At 43.4% G+C, this 26,503-nt stretch overlaps 1 protein-coding gene across 4 annotated transcripts in view; it reads right to left on the bottom strand.

Moving 5' to 3' along the window:
* LOC126473377 (MOB kinase activator-like 2) overlaps positions 1-26,503 on the bottom strand; it is a 528,601-nt gene that overhangs the window by 274,960 nt on the left and 227,138 nt on the right. For 2 of the 4 annotated variants that reach the window (XM_050100387.1, XM_050100384.1), the window contains exon 1: positions 21,432-21,686. The exons of the other annotated variants lie outside the window; for them this stretch is intronic. In XM_050100387.1, coding sequence (XP_049956344.1) covers positions 21,432-21,646 — 215 coding nt within the window. In that variant the 5' untranslated portion in view covers positions 21,647-21,686. Of the gene's footprint in view, positions 1-21,431; positions 21,687-26,503 lie in introns of those variants that run through there. 4 annotated transcript variants of the gene reach the window in all.

Raw genomic sequence — 26,503 nt, 5'->3', positions numbered from 1 at the left:
TCTTCAGCCATGTTCGCATCGTTCTCGAAAACATTTTCTCGTACCAATTTGACTTAATCTGGTTCCCAAAGCCTGGTGTGGGCCGTTACATTCTACGCAGTAGCTTATTAAAGGAACTCTTGTTAATAAGTGTCGAAATATCGTGGCGAAAGAAGCAAAGATAAGAAAGAGCCTCCGTCAAACACTAACAATTGCAAAACATGAAATTAATTCGCAGTTACGAATATGTACAACTTTGAGCTATATAGTGGAATGACGACAATGAAAATACCGCAAGCATTTCAGAAGGAACGTTGCATCATAATTTGGAATAAAACCGTCACTGAAATATCATACTTATCCGCCGACACGGGGCACAGGACTTTCACGTAAAAGTATCTCCTCTGCAGGGAATACACGTAGTGGATGTACGAGTAAGGGTTGTAGATGCATGGTTGACTACATAGGGAAGTTTGGGTCTGGCCGTGACTTGTGCTCGGATAAGCTAATTGTAAGGCGACCGCCAGTGGGAAATCCGGGATCGAATCCCGGGCCGGTACAAATTTTCATTGTCGTCTTTCTATTATACAGCTAATGCTTCTCCGCAACGGTGAATTAATTTCATATAGTTCATAACGGCTGTAGTCACCGCAATGCCTGTACCATCGGACAAGCATGCACGTCCGTAGGAAAACTGCGTCGTAATTTGGAACACCACAGGCACTGCAATATCCTATCTTAACAACTGCAAGTGTCCATATTCACACGAACGAATGCTGATAAACCGCTGAACCGTTTAAACAAGTTCTCATTTCCAGACTGGTACCGAAGTTGTTCTTTCATCATTACTGGCTTTTTCCTATCGGACTATTTTCCTCTCTGACTATTATACTACACCCATGCTCATACATTAAGGGTAATGCTGATTTATGGTGAAACAACGCTTCGGTGGGCGGTTTGCGGGTTCAAATCACCTCGGGATATGACCATGGGGTGCATTTGACCTGCGGTCGTCGCACGGTGGCGCTGGCAGCAGTCCACATACGCAGAAGTGTGTTGGTGCATGTCAGAGTACGGCGCAGCGGGTAAGTGTGTAGACGTTTTCAGACGTGCTAATTGTGACTGTGTGTTGAAAATGGCTCAAAGAACACATAGTGATGACGTTAGGAGGGGTAGAATACTAGGGCGACAGGAGGTTGGTCAAACACAACAGGTCGTAGCACGGGCCCTCCGTGTGCTACAAAGTGTGATCTCTAGATTATGGCAACGATTCCAGCAGACACGAAACGTGTCCAGGCGCTACAGTACGGGACGTCCACAGTGTACAACACCACAAGAAGACCGATATCTCAACATCAGTGTCCGCAGACGTTCACGGAGTACTGCAGGTAGCTTTGCTCGGGACCTTACCGCAGCCACTGGAACAATTTTCTCCAGACACGCAGTCTACAGACGACTGAACAGACATGGTTTATTGGCTCGGAAACCTGCAAGGTGCATTCCGCTGACCCCTGGTCACAGGAGAGCCTGTAAAACCTGGTGTCAAGAACACAGTACACGGTCATAGGAACAGTGGTCCCAGGTTATGTTCACGGACGAGTCCAGGGATAGTCTGAACAGCGACTCTTGCCGGGTTTTCATCTGGCGTGAACCAGGAACCAGATACCAACCCTTTAATGTCCTTGAAAAGGACCTGTATGGAGGTCGTGGTTTGATGGTGTAGGGTGGGATTATGATTGGTGCACGTACACCCCCGCATGTCTTTGACAGAGGAACTGTAACAGGTCAGGTGTATCGGGACGTCATTTTGCACCAGTATGTCCGCCTTTTCAGGGGTGCAGTGGGTCCCACCTTCCCCCTGATCGATGATAACGCACGGCCCCACCGAGCTGCCATCGTGGAGGAGCACCTTGAAACAGAAGATATCAGGCGAATGGAGAGGCCTGCCTATTCTCCAGAACTAAATCCCATCGAGCACGTCTGGGATGCTCTCGGTCGAAGTATCGCTGCACGCCTTCAAACCACTAGGACACTTCAGGGGCACAGACAGGCACTGGTGCAAGAATGAGAGGCTATATCCCAGCAGCTGCTCGACCCCCTGATCCAGATTATTTCAATCCGTTGTGCGGCCGGTGTACGTGTGCATGGTGATCATAACCCATATTGATGTCATGCGCAGGAAACAGTGGGGTTTTCTAGCACATGTGTTTCAGGACGGTTTTCTTAACTTATCACCAATTCCGTGGACTTACAGGTCTGTGTCGTATGTGTGTGTTCCCTATGTGCCTATGCTATTAGCGCCAGTTCTGTGTAGTGCCACGTTGTGTCATTCTGCAATTATCCTTAATTCATGAGCATGAGTGTACTACAGTGAGAACATCAGCGTCCGCGGTAACACGTTATAAATACACGGTGCTCTAGAAGGAATGGTCAATGTTCAGGAACTATCATTCGAAGCAAAAAAGTCTAGTAAACATGGGCTCTAACACGCATACCATTAGAGCTATGAACACTGTTTCATCTTCGATACCGTGAAACAAATCTCCTCTATTACAAGCTCTTCGCTTTCCATATTTTGGGAGGAGGTCCCCATAGAGCACGTGTGGAATTCGTTAGGCGGTCGCCAACCGCGCTTGCGCAGGATTGGAACGCGCTACCACAACTCCTTAACACCTTGCAAAGTATGCTCCGCCGTGGTGACCACATACACCCTATTAGGAACCATTTCCCGGCTTTTGTAAAATCCTTGAATTGCGCTGACTGCTGTATAATTATTGTCTTCGAATGAAAGTGTCATTCCTGGTCGTCTCTTCGCGTATTTCTTTCAATATCTTCTGTACTACACAAGTACTGCAGAAGCTCTTTCTATGTCTGGTCCGAGTCCCATCGAGCAATGTTATTTGGCAGTGACACGTCTTCCGAAAGCTACTTTCGTCCTTCAGTTTTGCACATCCGTGTATAATTCGCTATCAAAGATGGCAGCACTGGACAACTCTAAAATGGAGGAATGATATATTAATTAGTATTTGCATTTAACATTCATAACAAAATGGAGACATAGGCAAATGTAGTATGCCACTGCAATGGTTCTATATTTCCCAAAAGGTTCCAGTTGTCTCCGTACCATTGATCGACTATGTGACAAAGTGTTTTCGCTCCCCTACATACATAAAATCTTTTCTGAATTCTCATTACCTACCTTAACTAGTTGCATGGAATTTGGACTACCTTTTCTCCACGCATCAAAAGAAATCCCGAATCGCAATACTATTCCACACGTAACCTCTTTCGTAGTTAACACAATCCTTTTACTGCACTAAATAAGCTGATCTCGGATTCCCGTGTTGCAAGTAACAACGTAGGAGTTACATCATAAAGCAATAATGACCAGGAAAATTCCTCAGCGGACGTTAGTGCAGGAAGTACATATAATCTCGGGCGACGGGCTCGACTCCAGGTAGCAAGCAACAACGGAGAGAGAATTTTTGAGACTGCCAGCCGCACGTGCAAGGGAAACATCAGAAATAACATAAACAAACGTCTGCCGAAGATCCTGATACGAGAGCCTTCGTCAACAAGTGGCCACGAAAGCCTCCTCAACAGTTTTTGATTACACGTATCATATTATTTCAGACAAGGCAATTAGTATACACAAGTGTAAAGTAAGCCATTTTGAAGCAATTAAGACTTTTGCCAATTGACACTTTACACGAAGCGAGAAGTGCAATTTGTGGACGCTGTCTTTTTTCCACGTACAATCCAAAGATGCTGAAAACAGATAGTGATGAACGATAAAGATAAATAAAATATGTTAAAAATAATTCCTAAAGAAGGTCTTGTCATAAAGCTGGCTCCAAACTAAAAGTAAAAAGTGAACGTGTTCACCTATACGGTTACGACCTCATATTAAAGTGGATCATTAGTTTATATGACTTTATTTTCCTGTACGTAGCCACTTGACTGCATTATGCGTCATTTCGCTACATTTTAGTTATGTGGCACTTTATCATAATATGGCACCGAAGGCATACTTTGTAAACGATAGCGAAACTGCTTACAGAATGTTTTGGAGAAAAACCCCCTGCAGATCGTAGCATACACGAATCCGAACCACTGAACATCATATATATATATATATATATATATATATATATATATATATAACAACACTAAACCAGTCCAAAGATCGTAAAGGAATAATAATAATAATAATAATAATAATAATAATTTACTATATTACTATTATTGTTATTAATTTATTTATTTAACCTCTGTTATAAACCATTTAGCCAATTCAATGAGGTAATAGATACACTGTAAATTAGTATCTGCAAATTTAGCTATAATTAATCCTTCATGTCCGTTTTGGGATAGCATCGACAACTAAATCGTGATGTTTCCAGAAGACAAGAAACTGATTATAATTTAAGTTTTTGTATTGGCTCTACGTAAGTGAGACTTAACGGACATTGGATGCGGTATATTACTGTTGATGAGAGAGAGTAGGAATATGGGAATGCCTCCTTGATATTTCTGACGTTATTCAAATATAGGAGTACATAGCCGAAATAGGTGTTCCGGGAATGGTCCATATTTAATCTTATTAACCTTATCATACAGGTATAGAAACACAGCACCTTGCAAGTCAAAGAGCATTACTAGCTAATATTGTGTAGCATAGGTATAGAGAACAGTAATGCATGTGTTTAAATCTTTAGATCTTTCTATATATCTGATTTGCAATATAAGCTAGCAACGCGCAGTCATTTACAAAGCACACGCCTATAGAATCTCTAATATGTTTTGTATTTATATGTGAAATTCGATGAGCAAATATGTGTATACGACAATTTGCAGGGTATCTTCAGTACCGCATTGTAACAACAAGGGACACAATAACTTATAATTGCATAAAGCAGATAACCGCCTGAATCCAGAAAAAGAAACATTCATGTAAAGCACTGATGCACCTGCTTAAGAGGGTGCAAGTTCTCGAAAGGCGTCTTGAGAGGAAATAAACGTAACTGACGCAGGTAATTGTTTTAATTTGCCTTTTACACGAGAGTATAATTAAAAAATACAATACAATTCCTCAACGTGATAAGGTCGATTTTGTATTTGGCAGAAATTATGCTTGTGTTTCGACAACTGGCAACAGGTGGCCGCACCATTGTCGACCGGCACCGCGTTGGAGTAGCCATCCAACATTTTTTTAAAGCGAAGCTGATAAACCTGTGAATGAAAGCACAGTACGGTAGTACGGTGATTCGCATGCGTACATCAAGTGTACGAGTGGTGGAGGATGTTTAAAAGAGGCGTATACACCTGTGGAAGACGCTCCGCTCCCGGGCCAACGACACTGCGTAATGACGAACGTGCACTGCAGCCGTGGAAGAGCTCGTGAAGGAAAACAGGAATTATTACAAATGAAACAACCATTATTTTGGGTGTTTGTGTTGGTTCAGTCAATTATGTGCTGCTATTCAATAAAATGTCCGCAAGATGCAAAATGGATACCACGTCAGCCGACTGCGTAAGTGAGAGAACGTCGCGCCAACGCCCGTGAGAAACTTCTGCGTCGTTTCTATGTCGAAAGTAACAAATTTCTGGACGTAAACAGATGAAACCTGGGCGAAATACTTCCAATCTGCAACGAAAACATCGAGATGGAAAGACACCACAGCACTTCACCACACCCAGGAAATTTTCACCCTCAACCACCGACAGGAAAAGTGATGCTCGCTGTATTTTGGAATGCAAAAGGGGCAATTGTGGAGCGTTCCAAGGAAAGTGGTTTAACAGTGACCAGCAATTCAGACTGAAATCTGCTACAAAAATTAATTCATCCGACGATGAGGAGCACACGGTGAGGCCAGTAGATGTTTTGCAGCAACACGACAATGCTCGTCCCCATATCGCCCATAAAACCGTTAGCAACAACAAAGGTTATGAAATCTGCACTTCTAACACCCACCTTACTCACCACGCAAGGCCCCGTGTGTGTGTTCGGCAGTCTCTGAGAAGTGCTGGGTGGCAAGCATTTCAGAAGCGACAAGGAAAGGAGGTGAAAACCGCGGTGCACGTCTGGCTGGATTCACTACCGAAAGAATGGCTCAAATGGCTCTGAGTACTATGGGACTTAACTTCTGAGGTCATCAGTCCCCTAGAACTTAGAACTACATAAACCTAACTAACCTAAGGACATCACACACATCCATGCCCGAAGCAGGATTCGAACCTGCGTCTGTAGCGGTCATGCGGTTCCAGGCTGTAGCGCCTAGAACCGTTCGGCCACCCCGGCCGGCCGGAGAGAATTATTGTGAGAAGTACACTACTGGCCATCAAAATTGCTACACTAAGAAGAAATGCAGATGATAAACGGGTATTCATTGGGCAAATATATTATATTAGAACTGACTTGTGATTACATTTTCACGCAATTTGGGTGCATATATTCTGAGAAATCAATACCCAGAATAACCACCTCTGGCCATAATAATGGCCTAGATTCGCTTGGCCACTGAGTCAAACAGAGCTTGGATGGCGTGTACAGGTACAGCTGCCCATGTAGCTTCAACACGATACCACAGTTCATCAAGAGTAGTGACTGGCGTATTGTGGCGAGCCAGTTGCTCGGCCACCACTGACCAGACGTTTTCAATTGGTAAGAGATCTGGAGAATATGCTGGCCAGGGCAGCAGTCGAACATTTTCTGTATCCAGAAAGTCCCGTACAGGACCTGCAACATGCGCTCGCGCATTATCCTGCTGAAAAGTAGGGTTTCTCAGGGATCGAATGAAGGGTAGAGCCACGGGTCGTAACACATCTGAAATGAAACGTCCATTGTTTAAAGTGCCGTCAATGCGAACAAGAGGTGACAAAGACGTGTAACCAATGGCACCCCATACCATCACGCCGGGTGATACGCCAGTATGGCGATGACGAATACACGCTTCCAAAGTGCGTTCACCGCGATGTCGCCAAACACGGATGCGACCATCATGATGCTGTAAACAGAACCTGGATTCATCCGAAAAAATGACGTTTTGCCATTCGTGCACCCACGTTCGTCGTTGAGTGCACCATCGCAGGCGCTCCTGTCTGTGATGCAGCGTCAAGGGTAACCGCAGCCATGGTCTCCGAGCTGATAGTCCATGCTACTCCAAACGTCGTCGAACTGTTCGTGCAAATGGTTGTTGTCTTGCAAACGTCCCCATCTGTTGACTCAGGGATCGCGACGTGGCTGCACGATCCGTTACAGATGCCTGTCATCTCGACTGTTAGTGATACGAGGCCGTTGGGATCCAGCACGGAGTTCCTATTACCCTCCTGAACCCATCGATTCCATATTCTGCTAACAGTCATTGGATCTCGACCAACGCGAGCAGCAATGTCGCGATACGATAAACTGCAATCGCGATAGGCTACAATCCGACCTTTATCAAAGTCGGAAACGTGATGGTACGCATTTCTCCTCCTTACACGAGGCATCACAACAACGTTTCACTAGGCAACGCCGGTCAACTGCTGCTTGTGTGTGAGAAATCGGTTGGAAACTTTCCTCATGTCAGCACGTTGTAGGTGTCGCCACCGGCGCCAACCTTGTGCGAATGCTCTGGAAAGCTAATCATCTGCATATCACAGCATCTTCTTCCTGTCGGTTAAATTTCGCGTCTGTAGCACGTCGTCTTCGTGGTGCAGCAATTTTAATGGCCAGTAGTGTATCTGTGCATTCTAAAGACATCTGCGCATTACAAGACATAAGGAAGTGTATCTAGTTTATCTGTGTCGCCTCATTTGCACAATAATTGCAGTTTCCGTCTAGGTGGCGCGGTGCCGGCTGACTCGCGAGTGCAGCAGCAGCAGTTGCGCCGGGTGTCCGGCAGAGGCAGTGGGTGCCGATGGCTGGCAGACGGGGGCCGGCGTGTCGAAACGTCGCCAGTCGCAGCAAAGCTCTGTGCTGGCGCGAACAATGGCGCTATACTTAGAACTGTGCGCTCGCAACCCTCTTAAAGCTGCGCTCTTACCGCCGGGAAACACCTCGTCCTGATTGCCTCCTATGGGGCATTTTTCGCTCGCTGCGACTCGTCACTGTCTGACGAGGCGCCCTCTCCGCTCTCAGCACGCCACGCGTACAGACAGGAACACAGGCGTCAGAGAAACTCGGACATAATATCACAATTTGCGCGTGTTATACTAACAAACTAAAGCAGCGGCTTTTTGACAAATGTCACACTGGATTAAGTAAACGTGGAGTGAATGTTAAGGAAGAAATGGTTGTCTTCAATACAGGCTACCTTCACCACACAGACCTATCATCAAAGCACCATCGTATGAGGTATCAAGCTAAACTTGTGATCGGGTTGTCGCTAGGGTACAGTGCACCAACAGCACTGTGCCGCTCAATGGCAGCTTGTAGTACGTTGACTTTGCAGACGTAATCAGTAGTAACCTCAGACATCAAAGTTGCGACATGGTCGTGGAATTAAAACAGTGATTCAGGAAGTGTAGGGTGACATTCTTTTATTTTGGTCCTTTGACTACAGGTTTTGCTCAGCAGTGACCATCTTCAGATCTGCAACAAAACATTGGAAATGAAATACAACTAATGAACCGGTTACGTCTTAGAACAATAAATTGTGCAATAACGAATCATTATTACTGTCACGGATATGAAAACATGCGCTTAAAATATGAGGACGCATACCTACTTTATAACATATCCTAAAATAGTAAAGCCATGTGGAACACGTTGTAAAATAGGCATGCTTCGTCATATTTTAAGCCCATGTTTCCATATCCATCTAGCTAATAATTTTTCGTTATGGCACCATTTATTGTTCTAAGACGTAATCAGTTCACTAGCTGTATTTCATTTCCCACGTTTCGCCGCAAGTCTGAGACGATCATTGCTGATCGAAATCGATAGTCTAAGACCAAATGTTTTGTGATAACTGACGGAAATAAAAGAAATTCATTTTAACCTCAGACTTTTCCCTGGTAACGAAGTTTTCTAAAACGAATTAGTCTCTGAATGAAGCTCAACAAAAAATAGTTATACGTTCGGAAATGTTGAATCGTGCCCTTCACATAACGAAAAAATATTGTCTTATGACAACAAATTGTCCGGATATGAAATGGAACAATCACATAGGCTCAGTAGTAGGTAAAGTAGGTGGCAGATTTCGTTTCACTCTTAGAAATACTAAAGAAATGCAGTCTGTCCGAAAAAAAGATTGCAAACAAAACACTCGTGCGAGCTAACCTAGAATATTGGTCAAGTGCAAGGGACCCTTAAACAGAACTAACACGGGATACTGAACGTGGACCAAGAAGGGCAGTACAAATGATCACAACTAAAGCTCACGCATAAGAGAGTCTCTGAGAGCTGAAAAAACTGAAATGGCAAACGCGTGAAGGTAGACGAAAAGCTACCCCGTTAAGACTAGTAACACAGTTCCCAGAATCAGCTTTAAGTGATCAATCTAGGAATATATAACGACTCCTTACTTATCGCATTCGTAGGGATCTTAAGATTAATTACAGCATGTAAGACGCGTTCAAGCAATCATCCTTACCACGCCCCACGCATGAACGGAAGCGGAAGACGCCGTAATAACTGGTACAATGGGAAATACCCCTTGCCGTGCACTTCACAGTCGTTTGCAGATTATGGATGTAGATACAACCAGTCCAATGTCATATGCAAGACGTACTTCCTTCGACTGATCTGTGCGACTTTCCTATTCTGTATTTCTCAACATGCTGTCTTTATACTCCTACTTCCGTAAAACTAATTACCTGCAAATTAACTGCGCAACTTATAGAAGTCAATTCGGATTCCGATAAATGTAGCAACACATGACGCAATACGAAGCCTACGACATATATTAATAGACTGAGAAAGACAAACATAGCATTCGTTAGCTTTAGAGAAAGTTTCAGTATAGTGACTGTAATACATTCTTTGAAATTTTGAAGTTATAGGGGACAAAATACAGGGAACGAAAGGTTACCTCAACTCGTACAGAAACCAGCCTGTGGTTCGAATTGTACAGAACTACGTAAAAGGGAATCAACAGCTGAAAATGAAGTGAGGCAGATTTGTGGCCTATTGCTGATATTATTCAATACGTATTCACACTGAGTAAGCTGTGACGGAAGTCAAGGGGAGAATTGCAAAGGGAATTAAAGTACAGAGAGAATAAGCACGTACTTTGAAGTTTCCTGGTGATATAATTTTGTCAGAGACGGGAAAGTACTTGGAAGAGCAGTTGACTGGAATGGGTATGTCTTCAAAAAGGTTGTAAGGTCGACATCGAAAAATGTTAACCAAGGGAAATGGAATGTAGTCAAATGAAACTGTCATTCTTACGTGATAAGATCAGGAAATGAGACGCTGCGACTTGCTATTTTGGAAACAAAATAAATGACAAGGGCCTTAGTCTGACATAGAAAATATAAGTCAACCTCGATCATAATTTTAAGTATTAGGAATGACAGACTTTTAGATGTGGGTGGTAAAATCTATGAAAGGGTAAAAAGAGTTCAAATGTATTGGGGTAGCACTCAGAGAAAGGAATGAGATAGATCAGGAAATGATGGCAAAAATTCAAGGCGGAAATAGGTCAAGGCTTGCACTCGGAAAGCTGCTGAAGTTGCGACTTCTATAGAGATCGACGGATATTAGGATCTACAGGACAGTAAAAGTACGCATCGTCCTATACGAGCACAGACTTCGACTGTGACACAAAAGACAGAAAAATCCTGACATTTGAAAATGCGGTTCTAAGAAAGCTTTTTGGACCAGTGAAGAGTGGAGACGACTGGAGAAAAGGTAAAATCTGCAAAATGCAAGAGTCGTACAAATCGCTGGACATTGTGGTTGTGATCAAAGAGAGGAGTCCCAAGTGGTATGGGCACGCAAAGCGAAGAGAAGACCAGAACACCAGGCAGGTGGTTCGATGATGTTTGGTTTGTGGGGCGCTCAATTGCGTGGTCATCAGCGCCCGTACAAAGTCCCAGTTTCTACAGTCCCAGTTTTTACACAGTCCAATTTTTACACATTCGCCTGAAGAGATTTAGGGAAATCAAGGAAAACCTAAATCAGGATGGCCGGACGCGGGATTGAACCGTCGTACCCCCGAATGCGAGACCAGTGTGCTAACCACTGCGCCACCTCGCTCGGTGACTGATGGGATCAGAGAGGATATGAGTACGATGGGACTAGCTGGAGAAGAATACTTGGACGGAAGAAGTTGGAGAAGGCTGATTGGGGAGGCCAAAGGACACTGAGCTTTGTGTGGCCAACCTAGTAAATGATAAGAATTCGTTTCTAGAAGTTGTGTCTGGCGGGAAACAGTATATACAAGAACGAAAAACTTATCTGCTGAGAGAGAGAGAGAGAGAGAGAGAGAGAGAGAGAGAGAGATTTGAAGTGTAACCTTAACAGCCGAAATGGATGCGCAACACGTTTTAAAAGCTAATTCTTTCCGAGAACGAAAAGTGAAAAAAGCAAAGTAAAAAGTTAGGTCCCAGGAAAAAGTCACCTAACGTTTGGTCTCATATGATTACATCTCTCACGAATTCCAATGCCACTATATTTATTGGTTGATTAAAATGATACACTTCGATAATTCTCTCAGCGTCCACCCAAAATAATCTCTCTAAATTATGTGCACAAATCTGCGTCATTCGCCCAATCATATACTACTATTACTTCTCGCTCGAATAAGCTTACCACATGTTATCACTGATACCATTAAATACCATAGAAGTGAGGTGCTCTCATTCAAAGTCGTTCTACAGTTTTCTCATAACTTCAGTGCTAAACAAGAAAACAGACGAATCATTTACTGATAAAGCGTACTCCCGTCATTCTTATAGAATTTTCTTTACTTCCACTGTCACTTCGGCAATTCTCGTGACGGTTTTCATTTCCCTTATCTCCTTATCGATATTATTGATTAACTCCACCCTAGCAATTCTAGCACAGACTCTCGACGTGAACCCACAGTTTGTTCAACGTTGTACTGTTTAGTCCACTATGTGAATAACGCAAAATGATGTTTCTTTCTTGCCAATGCCCTCATCACATTTTCCCAACTAACACGTCCTCTACGTTTCCACGAGGTAGTTTCATCACATCAATGCAGTGAAAATCTTTAGTGGTCGCAGAACTATGGAGTAATTACGGAGGATTACAATTTTTTAAAGCTTCTCTCATCTACGCCGTGTAATGAAGTCAAAGCAGGGGTCACGTTAAGGAAAAAAAAAAACTCGGTGGCAGGGCGAAAGAGAGACAGATAGATAGATAGATAGATAGATAGAGAGAGAACGAACATACGTACGTGTGTGTGTGTGTGTGTGTGTGTGTGTGTGTGTGTGTGTGTGTCACTAGAGTGCTCACTGTTGCTCCTCTAAACAGCTAGGCTAGCGTAGACACAACTGCATCGCCCGAGATACTGCAATTTCAAGGGGATTGGAAAGAGAACAAGAACCTAAGAAAAAAAAATTGACTCATGCACATCGCTTGCATATAAAAAAGGCAACACTAATGCGATAAAGGCATTCTTGTAAAGTCTCTGCCCATTATTACGCTGAATTTATTAAAGAATCTTATTCTACGGCAAAGCACGAAGCATCTCTGGCGAAACTTAAAAAGCACTTCTCTTAAAAGCACGGTGAATTACCACGGTAAGTGGTAGTGAAATTTGACAAGAGGGCAGTCCAGCAAACGTATCGGTATTCAATCACTCTTCCTCTATATGAGCAAGCAATATACTCGTCATAAAATGTTTGGGTACACAATGCTTCACTGCTACTATCACTGGAATAGGGGGATGTCAGTTGCTGTTGTAGTAGTTGGTGGTGGTGGTGGTGGTGGTGGTGGTGGTGGTGGTCGTCGTCGTCGACGTCTTTAGTCCATAGACTTGTTTGATGCAGCTCTCCATGCTACTCTACCCTGTGAAAGCCCCTTTATCTCCTAGTAACTACTGCAACCTATTATCCACATTTGAACTACTTAATGTCTTCAACTCTTCGGGTGTCTACAATTTTCCCCTACTCTTCCCTCCAATATTAAATTAATGATTCCCTGATTTCTCAGAGTGTATCCTATCAACCGATCCCTTATTTTAGTCAAATTGTACCACAAATTCCTTTTCTCCCCAATTCTATTCAGCAACTCCGTAAGTGTTATGCGATCAACCCATCTAATATTCGGAATTATACTGTAGCACCACATTTCGAAAGCTTCTGTTCTTCTCTTAACTGAATTGCTTATCGCTCACGTTTCTCATCGGTACAATGCTGTACTTCATATAAATACCAGCAGAAAGAGGCTTTCTAACACTTGAATTAATATTCGCTTTTATTGCTGCCCAAATAGCGAAACTATCCTAATTCCCTCATCATCGTTCGATTTAATTTCCGTTGTCATAATTTGTTTTTGTTCATGTCCATCTTATATCCTCATTTCAAGACACTGTCCACTCCGTTTAACTGTTCTTCCAAGTCCTTTGCTATCTCTTGGCAGAATTACAATGTCCTCTGCAAACATCGAAGTTTTTCTTTCTTCTCCCTGGACTTTAATTCCTACTCCAAATTTTTCTTTGGGCTCCTTTACTGCTTGTTCAATGTGCAGATTGAATAACATCGGGGACAGGCTACAACCCTGTATCACTCCCTTCTCAACCACTAGTTTCCTTTTATGCCCCTCGTATAACTGCCGTCTGGTTTCTGTACAAGTTGTAAATGGCCTTTCACTCCCTATATTTTACGCCTGCCACCTTTGGAATTTGAACGATAGTATTCCAGCCAACATTGTCGAACGCTTACTCTACGTCTACATATGTTACAAACTTAGGTTTGCCTTTCCTTAATGTACGTTCTATGAGAAGTCGTAGGGTCAGTATTGTTTCGCGTGTTCCTACATTTCTCCGGAATCCAAACTGATATTGGCCGAGGTCAGTTTCTATCAGTTTTCCATTCTTCTGTAAAGAATTCATCTTAGTATTTTGCACCCATGACCTATTACATTGTTAGTTCGGTAATTCCCCCACCTTCTGGGACCGTTTCCTTGGAATTGAATTATTATATTCTTCTTGAAGTCTGAGGGTATTTCGCCTGTCTCATAGGTTTTGGACACCAGGTGGAATAGTTTTGTCACGGATGGCTCTCTCAGTCTCAGTAGCTCTGACGGAATGTCGTCCGCTCAAGGGTCTTTGTTCGCCTTACGTCTTACAATGCTCTGTCCAATTCTTCCACAGTATCACAGATCCCATCTCATTTTCATCTACTTCCTCTTTCTTTTCTATAATATTGCCTTCATGTTGATTTTGGTTGTACAGTCCCTGTAAATGTTCCTCCTCCTTTCAGCTATCCCTCATTTGCCTGGTACAGGTTTTCCATCTGTGCTCTTAATATGCATACAGCAGCTTCTCCTTTCTCGTAACAGTTTAATCTTGCTATAGGCAGTATCTATCTTTCTCCTAGTTTTACATGCTTCCACATTACACAGCTTTGCATCTGTCCTCTAACCAGTTCTGCTTAGTCATTATGCACGTTTTGTCAACCCCTCTTTTAGACCTTTATATTCTCTTTTGCGTGCTTGATTTTTGTATTTTCTTCTTAAATTCAGTATCACGTGTGATATACACAGATTTCTACAACACTCTGTGTCTTTTACCTATTTGGTCATCTGCTGCCTTCACTATTTCACGTCTCAAAGCTACCCACTCGCCTTCTACAGTATTTCTTCTCCGCCCCTTACTCAATCGTTGCTTAATGCAAACTCTGGTTCTTCCAACTTCTCCTGGTCCCATCTTTTAATTTCCTACCTATTCGGGATTTCTTCAGTTTAAATATACAGTTCGTAAGCAAGAAATTGTGATCATCCACATCTGCGCTTGGAAATACCGTACAGTTTATAAAATCTGATTCTGGAATCTCTGTATTACCAGTACATAATAAATCTAAAACTTTCCAGTGTCTCCGGGTCTACTCCACATATACAGCTTCTTACAAGATTTTTAAACAAGTGTTAGCAATGATTAAATTATGCTCTTTGCAGAATTCTATCAAGCGGTTCCCTCTCTCCTTTCCCCCAGTCCATATTATTCTACCATTTTTGTCTTCATTTTCCTACTATCAAATTCCAGTCCTCGTCACAAACTTACGTATTCCTTAACTACCTGAATAACTATCTCATCATAAATTCTTTTAATCTCTATTGGGTCAAAGGTGTGTGAATAACTACTACTGGCTGGAACCCTAGCGGAAATCGGCATTAAAATGTAAGATACATCAGAAACGGTGGTTAAATCCAAATTAGCCTTCACATCTTCAAGTGGGAGTTAAATTAATACCGTCTGATGATAAATCGCGCTCCTCTACGCTCTAGTTTAACAAAAAAAGAAAGAAAAAAACAATGATGTGATTACTACATTAAAGTATACTTCACTACTCTCGAGATTTATTCCAATGATGAAAAAAAGTAAGAGATTGAGTTTTCCACACTGAGGGCCTGTAATGCAAATCAGGGTCAAGGACTGTATTTCTAACTACAAATAATAATAATAATAATAATAATAATGGAAATGTTATCTTCCCTGGCAGCAAACCCTGTCGCCCCGACAATTGCTATGCAGTGGTGACCTCTATTTAACGTTGACTCCAAAAAACAATGCAAAGCTGCAAATATATTCCTACAAAAATCACTGCCAGAGGTAAAAGAAGCGGTTAGTGTGAAAATTCTACTGAGAATCTAATACCGGACCTTTCAATTCGCCTAATTAACTGTACCTTTGGATTCGCTTAACAAACTGACACTAATCCGTAGCTACAGCATACAAAAAGCATTGTAACTAGGATGGGTGCAACACGCCAGTAAATCAGTCGATGAGGAATAACACAGCCGTCTTGAGTTAGGCACTGCATGTCCAAAAGTGCATCGTCTACGCCTTTACGCGAAATGAATCAGAACGCTATCGTGTGACGGCTCCTACGACAAGAAACGTCATTTTCAAAGGGAAAAAAATGGAATTTGCCTGAGTGAATTACTAAGGACAAACAACATCCTTCCGATTCTGATTCAGGAATCTAGTGTTAAAACTGGAAACCTGACACACAAGACTTAGTGTTCTGTACGAGGTGTCCCCGGTAATAAATGATATCCATTAACGCGCAATGGCAAGAACAATTACTAAGGACTGGGCGGACATTACTGGTGATATCTTGTGTTATAATCCTATTGACGGCGTCGAACTGAAGTAATATTTAGAGAAGTTTATTGCCCCTCTTCGAGCATAAAGACGATGACTAGGCTACTTGTCGAAACGGTGCTTCAAGGTGACGCCGTTGATCAGCTGATTACCAAAGCAAATTTCATCTGTATCTTACACTGTCAACGGCTTTCGCTATACACGGATCGGATTAACAATACAAGATCGCGCAACACAAGCAGCAAATTTAACTGAAGATGGGTTATAGCATTTCTAAAGATAGCTTGTAAAAAAAAAAATAAAAAATAAAATAAAAAAAAGCAACTGCAGACCTATTACGTTCACTGTTCCCATGTAGGTAGTTTCAAATATTAGTAAACTGCCACTGAATCTCAGAACGTGTTATTTTGCTTCCAACAATACTCGGTGGCACGTCAGTTACCTCCAGAAACAGTCTAAAAACAATATGTGCTTGCTTTAGAAGAATAATTAGCTCGAATATCCCCCAATAAGGGACTACTTGATGAAGTGAATGTATTTCCAAGTCACATAATACTGTTGCAAAGCAAATTATAGTAATTTACCTTGACAGTTACCGAGTACAAAGCTATAAATACTGTATTATCGCTTACCTGTCCTGTTGGGTGAGGCTATTTTTCGATCCTCTGTCCTGTCGCCAGTGCCTGGGATTTGCGCCAGTTTCCTCCATGAATTGACGTACGAGAGAGGGGGATAGAGAAATTTAATTAGAGCTAGCGACCGGCTAATGTGCCGGCTGGTGGCTCCGACGGCATCGTCAATTAAGAGGGCAGGAGCGTTCCCGCATGGCTACAAATATCTGGCCGCTCGCGAAGCACCAGCTCCGGCTGGAGGAAACAGCCTGGATCAACCAACCACTCGGGACGATACACCTTTCATCCGGAATTCACGGCCTCTATGAGCGGCAGCGAATGTCTAAGAAGATCAGTTGACGCGGTCTCAATTTTCTCACTGGCAATTATACAGACACTTATAGCAGAAAGTCGGGTAGTATCGGACAAGAGCTACTTCTAAACCGTGCGATAAGTGGAAGCACCTGTCGCGCCACTGCTATGTGAAGTATGGCGGAACAAGAAGAGTACCCGGACAAAATAAACAGTATAACTAATTTTCACGATTTGTGCTTTAACAGGCAAAGATGTAAGGTCATAAATGGAATGAATATTACATGAAAGAAACTGCAGCAGAACAACTCAAGCATCCTGGAATGACAACCAGGCAAGTGAGGTAGAAATATTCTGTTCCAAGAAGTACATTAGATTGTAAATTTAAACCTGTATGGAAAACCGATCGAACTCTTACAGGAATCGGCGAAATGCTGCGAGTAATGAGGATAATGGGAAAGGGTCACTACATTAGTAGTGTGTGGATAAGTTGAGAAGTTGGGTCTGTCGGGAAGCTGAAGCTTGCTAGGGTAGTCCGTGTGGTTGCAATGATTACTTTATCCGGTTGGCTTAGTCATTTGCCTCATAAGCAGGAGAACCGAGTTCGAATCCTGGTTCGTCACGAATTTTCACCTTTCTCCCTCGATTTAAATAAATGCCCACTTGCAGCCAACGCCTGTAATTCCTTTGTGTCTTAATAATTATTTTTTCCGAGAACATTCAATGATGTATAGTAAAAAGTACTGTACTCTCATGATCACACAATTAAGCCTTTCACGACCGGATGTCATAGTTGCTAACGAGTCTTCAAGTTGTATGACCGTGGTCGAAGAAACTTTTCTGTTCTTGACGTTACGTCCAGCGCAGTAACGATGAGTTCTTAAATCTAGTGTACAAATATCAGGAGCAACTGAAAAAGTGTGTTCAATAAGAGAAAAATGAAAGCGAGTAAACATCATCATTATCATGATTTTATGAAAGCCGTGAAGATTTAAGGCTGAGGACAGTTGAATCAACGAATCTGAAACAAGCAGCAGGTTTCAGGAAGCAATAAGATGACAGATTCTTGAGCCGGTGGGCAAGAATAAGTTTATACCAATTTACTAACCAATTAGAATTATTTTGTAATAAAAATTACTTTACACACATTACTATTTCATAACCGATACAGCCTTCCCGTTTAACATGTTGTGGACAATGATGTCCAGCTTAAAATATATCTATCTCACGACCCTGTCCCAAGCAACCGGTTCGGGCCATTTTTCCTGACTGACAGGGCATGAAGTAATGATAGCGATACAAAACACAACGCTGCGAACATTGGAGAATGTGTCGCCAATTATGACAAAAAAAATTAATTCTAAATTCGAGTAAACGCACTGGTCATTTCAGACAACAACGAAAAAAATGTATACGGAGAAGTGGAAATCAGAGTGATGATAACTGAGTATGGTGTGACACAATAGCCACGTCAAATTATGAAAACCAAACCAAGTCCTTGTTGACTTTTAACTATACGGGCATTACACAAGGGCCTAAGACCTGCTTCTGTGCCTAACGTTGCGCGTCGTAATAATCATCAGTGGATATAAAAAGAATCGTTAGGGGAAAGAAACCTCTAGATGACTCACACAATGAATGTAAACACTGGCTGTCAAAGCCTTCTCTGCATAATCAAACGATGAATTGGCAGTTTGCGATTCGTACTGAAGGAAGCAGGATTACATATTTTGACAAAATACTATTACAGGAAGAGAGTATACAATGAAAAAACGAAATGGCACTTTCCGAAGGTGACAAAGAGATAACTCCCTTTATTGTGCCTTCTACAAACATCGAATGCGTCAAAGTCGCTAAACTCACCTCGCATGCTCTCTCTTCCAAATCACTACTATACTTAACACTAATACACTTAAGGAACAAACTGGACAATGTGTTAGCGGGAACGACGACATGCAAAGTGAAAAATTCATTCTGCTGTATATAAATAAGTAAGCAATCATCTGCCATTTGTGCCGAAACAAAGAGAACGTGCAGCAGTGGCAAGATACATGCCCAATGTGAACTTCCGTGACGTTCATATGACAGTTAACGAAAGATATTTCGTAATGGTAACGCTACTTTATTGTTTGATGGAATTTTGCACAACAATTTAACTTAGAAACTGCATTTCCATGTCCGGCCAGATTCACGAATCAATATTTTAACATAGTGTTTCCTCTAACAATAAACACTTCCTCGTAAATCATGCGAGCTATTTTCCTTTAGACGTGTACACGGCTTAGAAGCACGCCAGGAAACCTCTGACATATTGAACCTGCTGGTTTTATTCGGACCACGGATATCGTGAATTAACGTTGCCTATTTACATAAAACAGTACTATCGTCGATCTCTTGCTGCGGGAATATGGTAAAAATTAGGTACATCCAAGTTTGCACCACCTATCCTGTCATGGGAAGCTGACAAGACACTTCAGGCAGGCTATAACATACTGGGGAGGGGGGATACGAATACAAACCGCCCGGGTCTACGCAGCTATGTGACGTCATGTAAACCACTGGTTTATCGGACGACACTCATTCCTGCCATAAACTACTAGCACGAGTTTTCGCAGTGATGTAGCTGTTAACACTGGGCTAAGGAAGCAACTAACACCTCTGCAACGCACTCTCCTCGCTATGGGCAAGACGAGTCGTATTTTCGTTACGAGTCGTATTTTCGTTCCGAAGCTAAAAGGCTGACGCGCGCGTGCGACGCAGAAGGTTAAAAGAGAAAACAAGCAAGTCGCATATCTTGCGTAAGGACGAGACTGCCACGCCGCAGGGCCGGCAAGACGAACCGGACGATTAGCGAAACGTTTCCCCGAGTTGGCAACAGCGGAGCGCGGTCAGCTGTGCGGGTCTCGGCGCACAGTGAGTCACTCGCCACCAGGAAGCAAAGGAAAACGAAGAAACCAGGCTGGCTGGCGCGCGCGCTCGCGGCCAACGTTCGCCTCGACTCGCTCGTTGGAGTGACGTCAGAGCTGCCGGTGCGACCTCATTGGACGACAATAAACAAAAAGTGGGCTCGGGGCGGCTCGGCTACAGTCGGCCCGGCGCGGTCCAGTCCCGACGCGGCAGAGCTCACTTTCCCGCAGATTGCGCCAGGCGTTATCTCAGCTGAGGCGGCAGCTGCGTACGAATCCCGTGACGTGTGGCGTGACCCGCGGTGCTACACGGCGCGCCTCATACAAAGTGGCAATCGATTCGGGTCAAGCACTGGACTCGAGGGCCGCCTCTCCAAAGTGTCTCCCCCCCCTTCGTCTTGCCGAAACATGTGCGGGGGAACAGCTTCCAGCTCGCCGTACACATCACACACAGTTCGTCAGATCCACAGGAGCGGCTTCCACGCTGCGCGTTGTTTGAACTGCTTCAGCGCTCAGGAAACCAAACACTGTGCCATCGATCTACTCTTACTGAGTACATATTCGTTTAATAGCAATCGGTTACTGTTTGCCTACCTTTGTATTTTTTACCAAAATTAAGAACTACAGAGCGAGCATGGATGAACTAAAAAAAGGACATAACCTACGTTGTTTCTTTTATCAATTACTTATAACATAATACCAGTATTAATCTTCACACGGCTGCACGCTACCTCAATGTGGTTACAATGGCGGTGGTTATTAGTTACATACCCCAATGTTTGTTAACCAAAAGAGCAAATTAATAGCCCATGGCTGAAGTAAAAACAAACTGAAATATTTCATCCCTCCTCACATTTAGTGACTGTTTTACCAAATGATCTGAATCTTAAACACACACACACACACACACACACACACACACACACACACACAGAGAGAGAGAGAGAGAGAGAGAATGAATTAGGAAATTGCTTTCTTTAATTACAACTACATACGACTGAACGAATGCAGTAACGGAATTAATTTCAATTGCCATCTCTGTGTATCACTTAAGTCTTTCTTTGCCATTACGTGACACAGTGAATTTAGCTTTTCCAGATAATGTAGTTCATAAAAATAAATGTAAGCAACTTTTACAAACACCAACACAAATCACTATAGCCTGGCACTCTTGTTTTTTTGGTTGTCTGTTATTACAAGACAATCGCAAGACCCTTTCACACTCCCACCGAAATATAGGAAATTGGCAAATGTATGCAGGATGTTTGTAATGTTTAATCTCTTTTTCTTCCTCTTTGCAAAAGACAAGACAGTACCAAACGATCGAGGTGAATGTCAAGTGTCATATATCCTCGAAGCTCGGCGTAAGACGATGAGACACATGTCGCAACGGTACTCACGCGACGAGTCCTCCGAGGAAGGCGACGGGCCCGCCGCCCAGCAGACGGATCTTGCGGTGGCAGGAGTCGAGCAACGAAAGTCTGGCCCCCGCGGCAGCGGGCAGCTCCACGACCTGCGCGGCCGTCACGCCGGACCCAGAGCCGCCCTCGCTGCCGGCGGAGGGCGAGTGATGGGGGGATCCTAACAGCGACCTGAGCATCGCCGCTGTCTCCATGCCGCACCTATCACCTCACCATGATCACGGTCCGCACCGCTCTGGCGCTGCGCCCACACTGAAGGCCGCTCGCCCATCTCACGTCTGCCGCGCCGCGCAGTACGGCGTCCGACCGCCGCGGCGCTGCCATCGCCGCCGTCGTCGCGAAAAACAGCGGCACTCGCGCATGCGGGCGTACCCGCTTTTAGCTTCCGCAGACGCCACACGTCTGCCCGCAAGGGCGGTATTCTCCTACAGTGTCAACGGAACGCCAGCGAAAAACATATCCGATCGACTCTAAGACATCCCCAGTTAATGGTGTTAGGGCACACTTGCTGTAAATTTTTTACGTTCGTTGTCATACATCCTAAAGGATTTTAAGACGTTGAACACGGCATGTACGTTTCTTCAATAGCTTCGCTAACTTATTTTAATGTGCAATATTTGCTGATACAGTGGAAAACCCGCATATGGTTTGCATTTCTCCTTTCACATATGGACTTCACAGTTGTGATTGTTGTATCCGTATTTTCTATGGTTGTACAAAACTCTCGTCTGGTCGTCATCACGTTTCTTTTCTCCCACAATGATGTGTGGAACTGTTTGCATAATAACTTTTATTGTGATGTAGCTTATAATTCTGAAGGGGGAAGGGATTTTATAGCTGCTAAATTCATTCAGAAATTAACTCTATCACTGATAACTGAATGTTGATGTCGCTTATGAACTAGAGCAACTTGCAGCCATACTAGGTCAAATGATTTGTAACCCGAAATGTTATGCTATGATGTGATGTGTATAAGTGCAAATTTTTATTCAGACATTAAAACTCATCCTTTTAAATCCCAATAATGCATTACATTTGCCATACATTACTTCTGATAATTTTAATCTAGTAAACTGATTTCACTTCGCTACTGTGTTGTTCAGTCTAGTCAATAATTACAAGATGATCTGCGGGTGCGTGAAAGAAGTCGTAAATTACTGCAAAGACGAGTGCTGTATCGCATCCTACGGCGTGGACGACACTGGGACACATTTTACAGGTACGAGTACGCAGTGACACGTAACGCGCCGAAGCACTATTTTATTTCTTGTTAAGGTAGAACCTGGTGAAATTTGAGCCCAATTTCGCAGGGAATTAATCGAAATGTTCGTATTTCAAATAGATCATCAGTACTACCTGCGACAACATTTCAAACTGAGTCAGTAGCGGCTCTTACCCACACATCGCCATTATCTTGTGAACGACTCAATTTCAGACCCATGTTTACTGGAACGTTTTCGCTTCGAATGGCATTCTTTTAGCTGAGTCTGTATTCACTCTTGATTGTGATACTGCCTGTCTGTTATTTAGATTCAGATTGAAGACTTTAATAAAAAAAAAACCACCCGCACACACATAGGTACAGAATCACCAGTACACCAGACCCCAGGGTAAAATATGTCGTTGACGGAAAGTATACACTGCTTATTTATCACTGAGCACTTCACCGAACTTCTTGAGTGGTGCTTGTCTGCTAAGTATTTCCTCCTCATGTGGCCAAATATTCCAAAGAGCACTAAATTTGCAGTATTTTAAAATGTTCTCTGCATTTTAACTATACTTCATATTACTTACTTTCGTTGATATTTATTTCACATATGATTATCATCGTTCTCTTCTGTAGCGTAAAAGCAATAAATTGTTGACAACCTATCATGACGTAATGTAAATATAAATTTCAAGTGTTGCGTTTCGAAGTGTTTAATATGCCAGCATTAGGTACACGTCTTCTATATCATCTACTCAGTTTTTCTGTTAGCAAAATTACTGTGTTGTTATGATAACTAATGAACCACAGTTAATTCACTGAACAGCCAAAAAAACTGGTACACTTGCCTAATATCGCGTAGGACTCCCGCGAGTATGCAGAAGTGCCGCAACACGACATGGCATGGACTCGGCTAATGTCTGAATTAGTGCTGAAGGGAATTGACACCATGAATCCTGCAGGGCTGGCCATAAATCCGTAAGAGTACGATGGGATGAAGATCTCTTCTGAACAGCACGTTGCAAGGCATCCCAGGTATGCTCAATAACGTTCATGTCGGGGACGTTTAGTGGCCAGCGAAAGTGTTTAAACTCAGTGTTCCTGGAGCCACTCTGTAGCAAGTCTGTCAATTCCAGCAGGACAATGCAACACCCCACACATCCAAAGTCCGTCAGAATGCACAATGGACATGAATGGATGCAGCTGATCATACAGAATGCTTACCTACGTGTCACCTGTCAGAATCGTATCTAGTCAGTCCCATATCACTCCAACTGCACACGCCCCACACCATTACAGAGCCTCCACCAGCTTGAACAATCCCCTGCTGACATGCAGGGTCCATGGATTCATGAGGTTGTCCCCATACCAGTACACGTCCATCCGCTCGATACAATTTGAAACGAGACTCGTCCGACCAAGTAACATGTTTCCAGTCATCACCAGTCCAATGTCGGTGTTGACGGGCCCAGGCGAGGCGTGAAGCTTTGAGTCGTACAGTCATCAAGGGTACTAGAGTCGGTCTTCAGCTTCAAAAGCCCATATTGATGATGTTTCGTTGAATGGTTCGCAGGCTGACACTTGTTGATGGCCCAACATTGAAATATGCAGCAATCTGCGGAAAGGTTGCACTTCTGTCACTTTGAACGATTCACTACAGTCGTCGTTGGTCCCGTTCTTGCAAGATCTTTTTCCTACCGCAGCGACGTCGGAGATTCGATGTTTCACCAGATTTCTTATATTCACGGTACAATCGTGACATGGTCGTACAGGAAAATGTGCACTTCATCGCTATCTCGGAGATGCTGTGTCCCATCGCTCGTATGCAGACTGTAACACCTGTTCAAACTCACTTAAATCTTGATGACCTGCCATTGTAGCAGCAGCAACCAATGTAACTGCGCCAGACACTTGTTTTATGTAGGTGTTGCTGACCGCAACGCCGTATTCTGCCTGTTTACGTATCTCTGTATTTGAATACACATGCCTACACTACGTGATCAAAAATATCGGGACACCCCCAAAAACCAACTATTTTTACATTAGGTGCATTGTGCTGCCACCCACTGCCAGGTACTCCATATCAGCGACGTCAGTAGTCATTCGACATCGTGAGAGAGCAGAATGGGGTGCTCCGCGGAACTCACGGACTTTGAACGTGGTCAGGTGATTGGGTGTCACTTGTGTCATACGTCTGTACGCGAGATTTCCACACTCCTACACATCCCTAGGTCCACCGTTTCCGATGTGATAGTGAAGTGGAAACGTGAAGGGACGCGTACAGCACAAAGGCGTACATAGCGACCCTGTCTGTTGACTGACAGAGACCGCTGACAGTTGAAGAGGGTCGTAATGTGTAATAGGCAGACAACTATCCAGACCATCACACAGGAATTCCAAACTGCATCATCAGGATCCACTGCAAGTACTATGACAGTTAGGGGGGAGGTGAGAAAGCTTGATTTTCATGGTCGAGCGGCTGCTCATAAGCCACACATCACGCCGGTAAATGCCGAACGACGCCTCGCTTGGTGTAAGGAGCGTAAACATTGGACGATTGAACAGTGGAAAAACGTTGTGTGGACTAATCATGGTAAAAAATGTGGCGGTCCGGTGGCAAGATGTGGGTATGGCGAATGCCCGGTGAATGTCATCTGCCAGCGTGTGTAGTGCCATAATAAAATTCGGAGGCGGTGGTGTTATGGTGTGGTCGTGTTTTTCATGGAGGGGGCTTGCACCCCTAGTTCTTTTGCGTGGCCCTCTCACAGCACAGGCCTTCATTGATGTTTTAAGCACCTTCTTGCTTCCCACTGTTGAAGGGCAATTCGGGGATGGCGATTGCATCTTTCAACACGATCGAGCACCTGTTCATGATGTATGGCCTGTAGCTGAGCGATTACACGACAATAACATCCCTGTAATGGACTGGCCTGCACAGAGTCCAGTCCTGAATCCTATAGAACATCTTTGGGATGTTTAGGAATGCCGACTTCGTGCCAGGCCTCGCACTCCGTAAAGAATGGGCTGCCATTCCCCCAGAAACCTTCCAGAACTTGAGTGAACGCACGCCTGCGATAGTGGAAGCTGTCATCAAGGCCAAGAGTGGGCCAACACCATATTGAATTCCAGCATTACCGATGGAGGGCGTTACGAACTTTTAAGTCATTTTCAGCCAGACGTCCTGATACTTTTGATCACATGGTGTATATCAGTTTCTTTGGCGCTTCAGTGTAAATGATTGTGGAACTAGCAACATACAGGACGGAATGACGTACGTATTGGGTTGTCTGAATTCATTTCATTACAATCAAACCAGTTGCGGTTTACAGTATATCTATCGCGATATGTTTTTCAATAATATTCGAGTTCTATGTGTTAACAGATTTAACTGCGTATTAAAGAAGAATAATTGCAAAACGACAGGCTATTAAGGAGATGGGAGCTGGGTAAACTGAAGAAACCCGACGTTGTTCGGAGTTACGGAGGGGATACAAGGCAACATTGCACTGAAAGGAGGGAAAATAATACAACAGAAGACCAATGTGTAGCTTCGAGAGATTAAATAGGAAAAGAAGCAAAAGGTCACACAGGTACAATGAATAAGCCTACTAGAAATCCTCCGATCCCGCAAAAGGCATTCAATGTAACTGACGAAATGAAAACATATGAAAAAGGCAGCAAAAGAAGCACGCAAAAGGGAATACAGACATCTAAAAAATGAGACTGACAAAGTGCAAAATGACTAGACTGGAACAGATAGAGGACAAATCCAAGGCCGTAGAAGCATGTATAACTAGGAGAATACAGATACCGCCTATAGGAGGATTAACGATACCTTTGAATA

This window comes from Schistocerca serialis, chromosome 4, assembly GCF_023864345.2.
Source record: "Schistocerca serialis cubense isolate TAMUIC-IGC-003099 chromosome 4, iqSchSeri2.2, whole genome shotgun sequence".
Taxonomy (NCBI): Eukaryota; Metazoa; Arthropoda; class Insecta; order Orthoptera; family Acrididae; genus Schistocerca; species Schistocerca serialis.
This window is presented reverse-complemented; position numbering and strand designations above follow the sequence as displayed.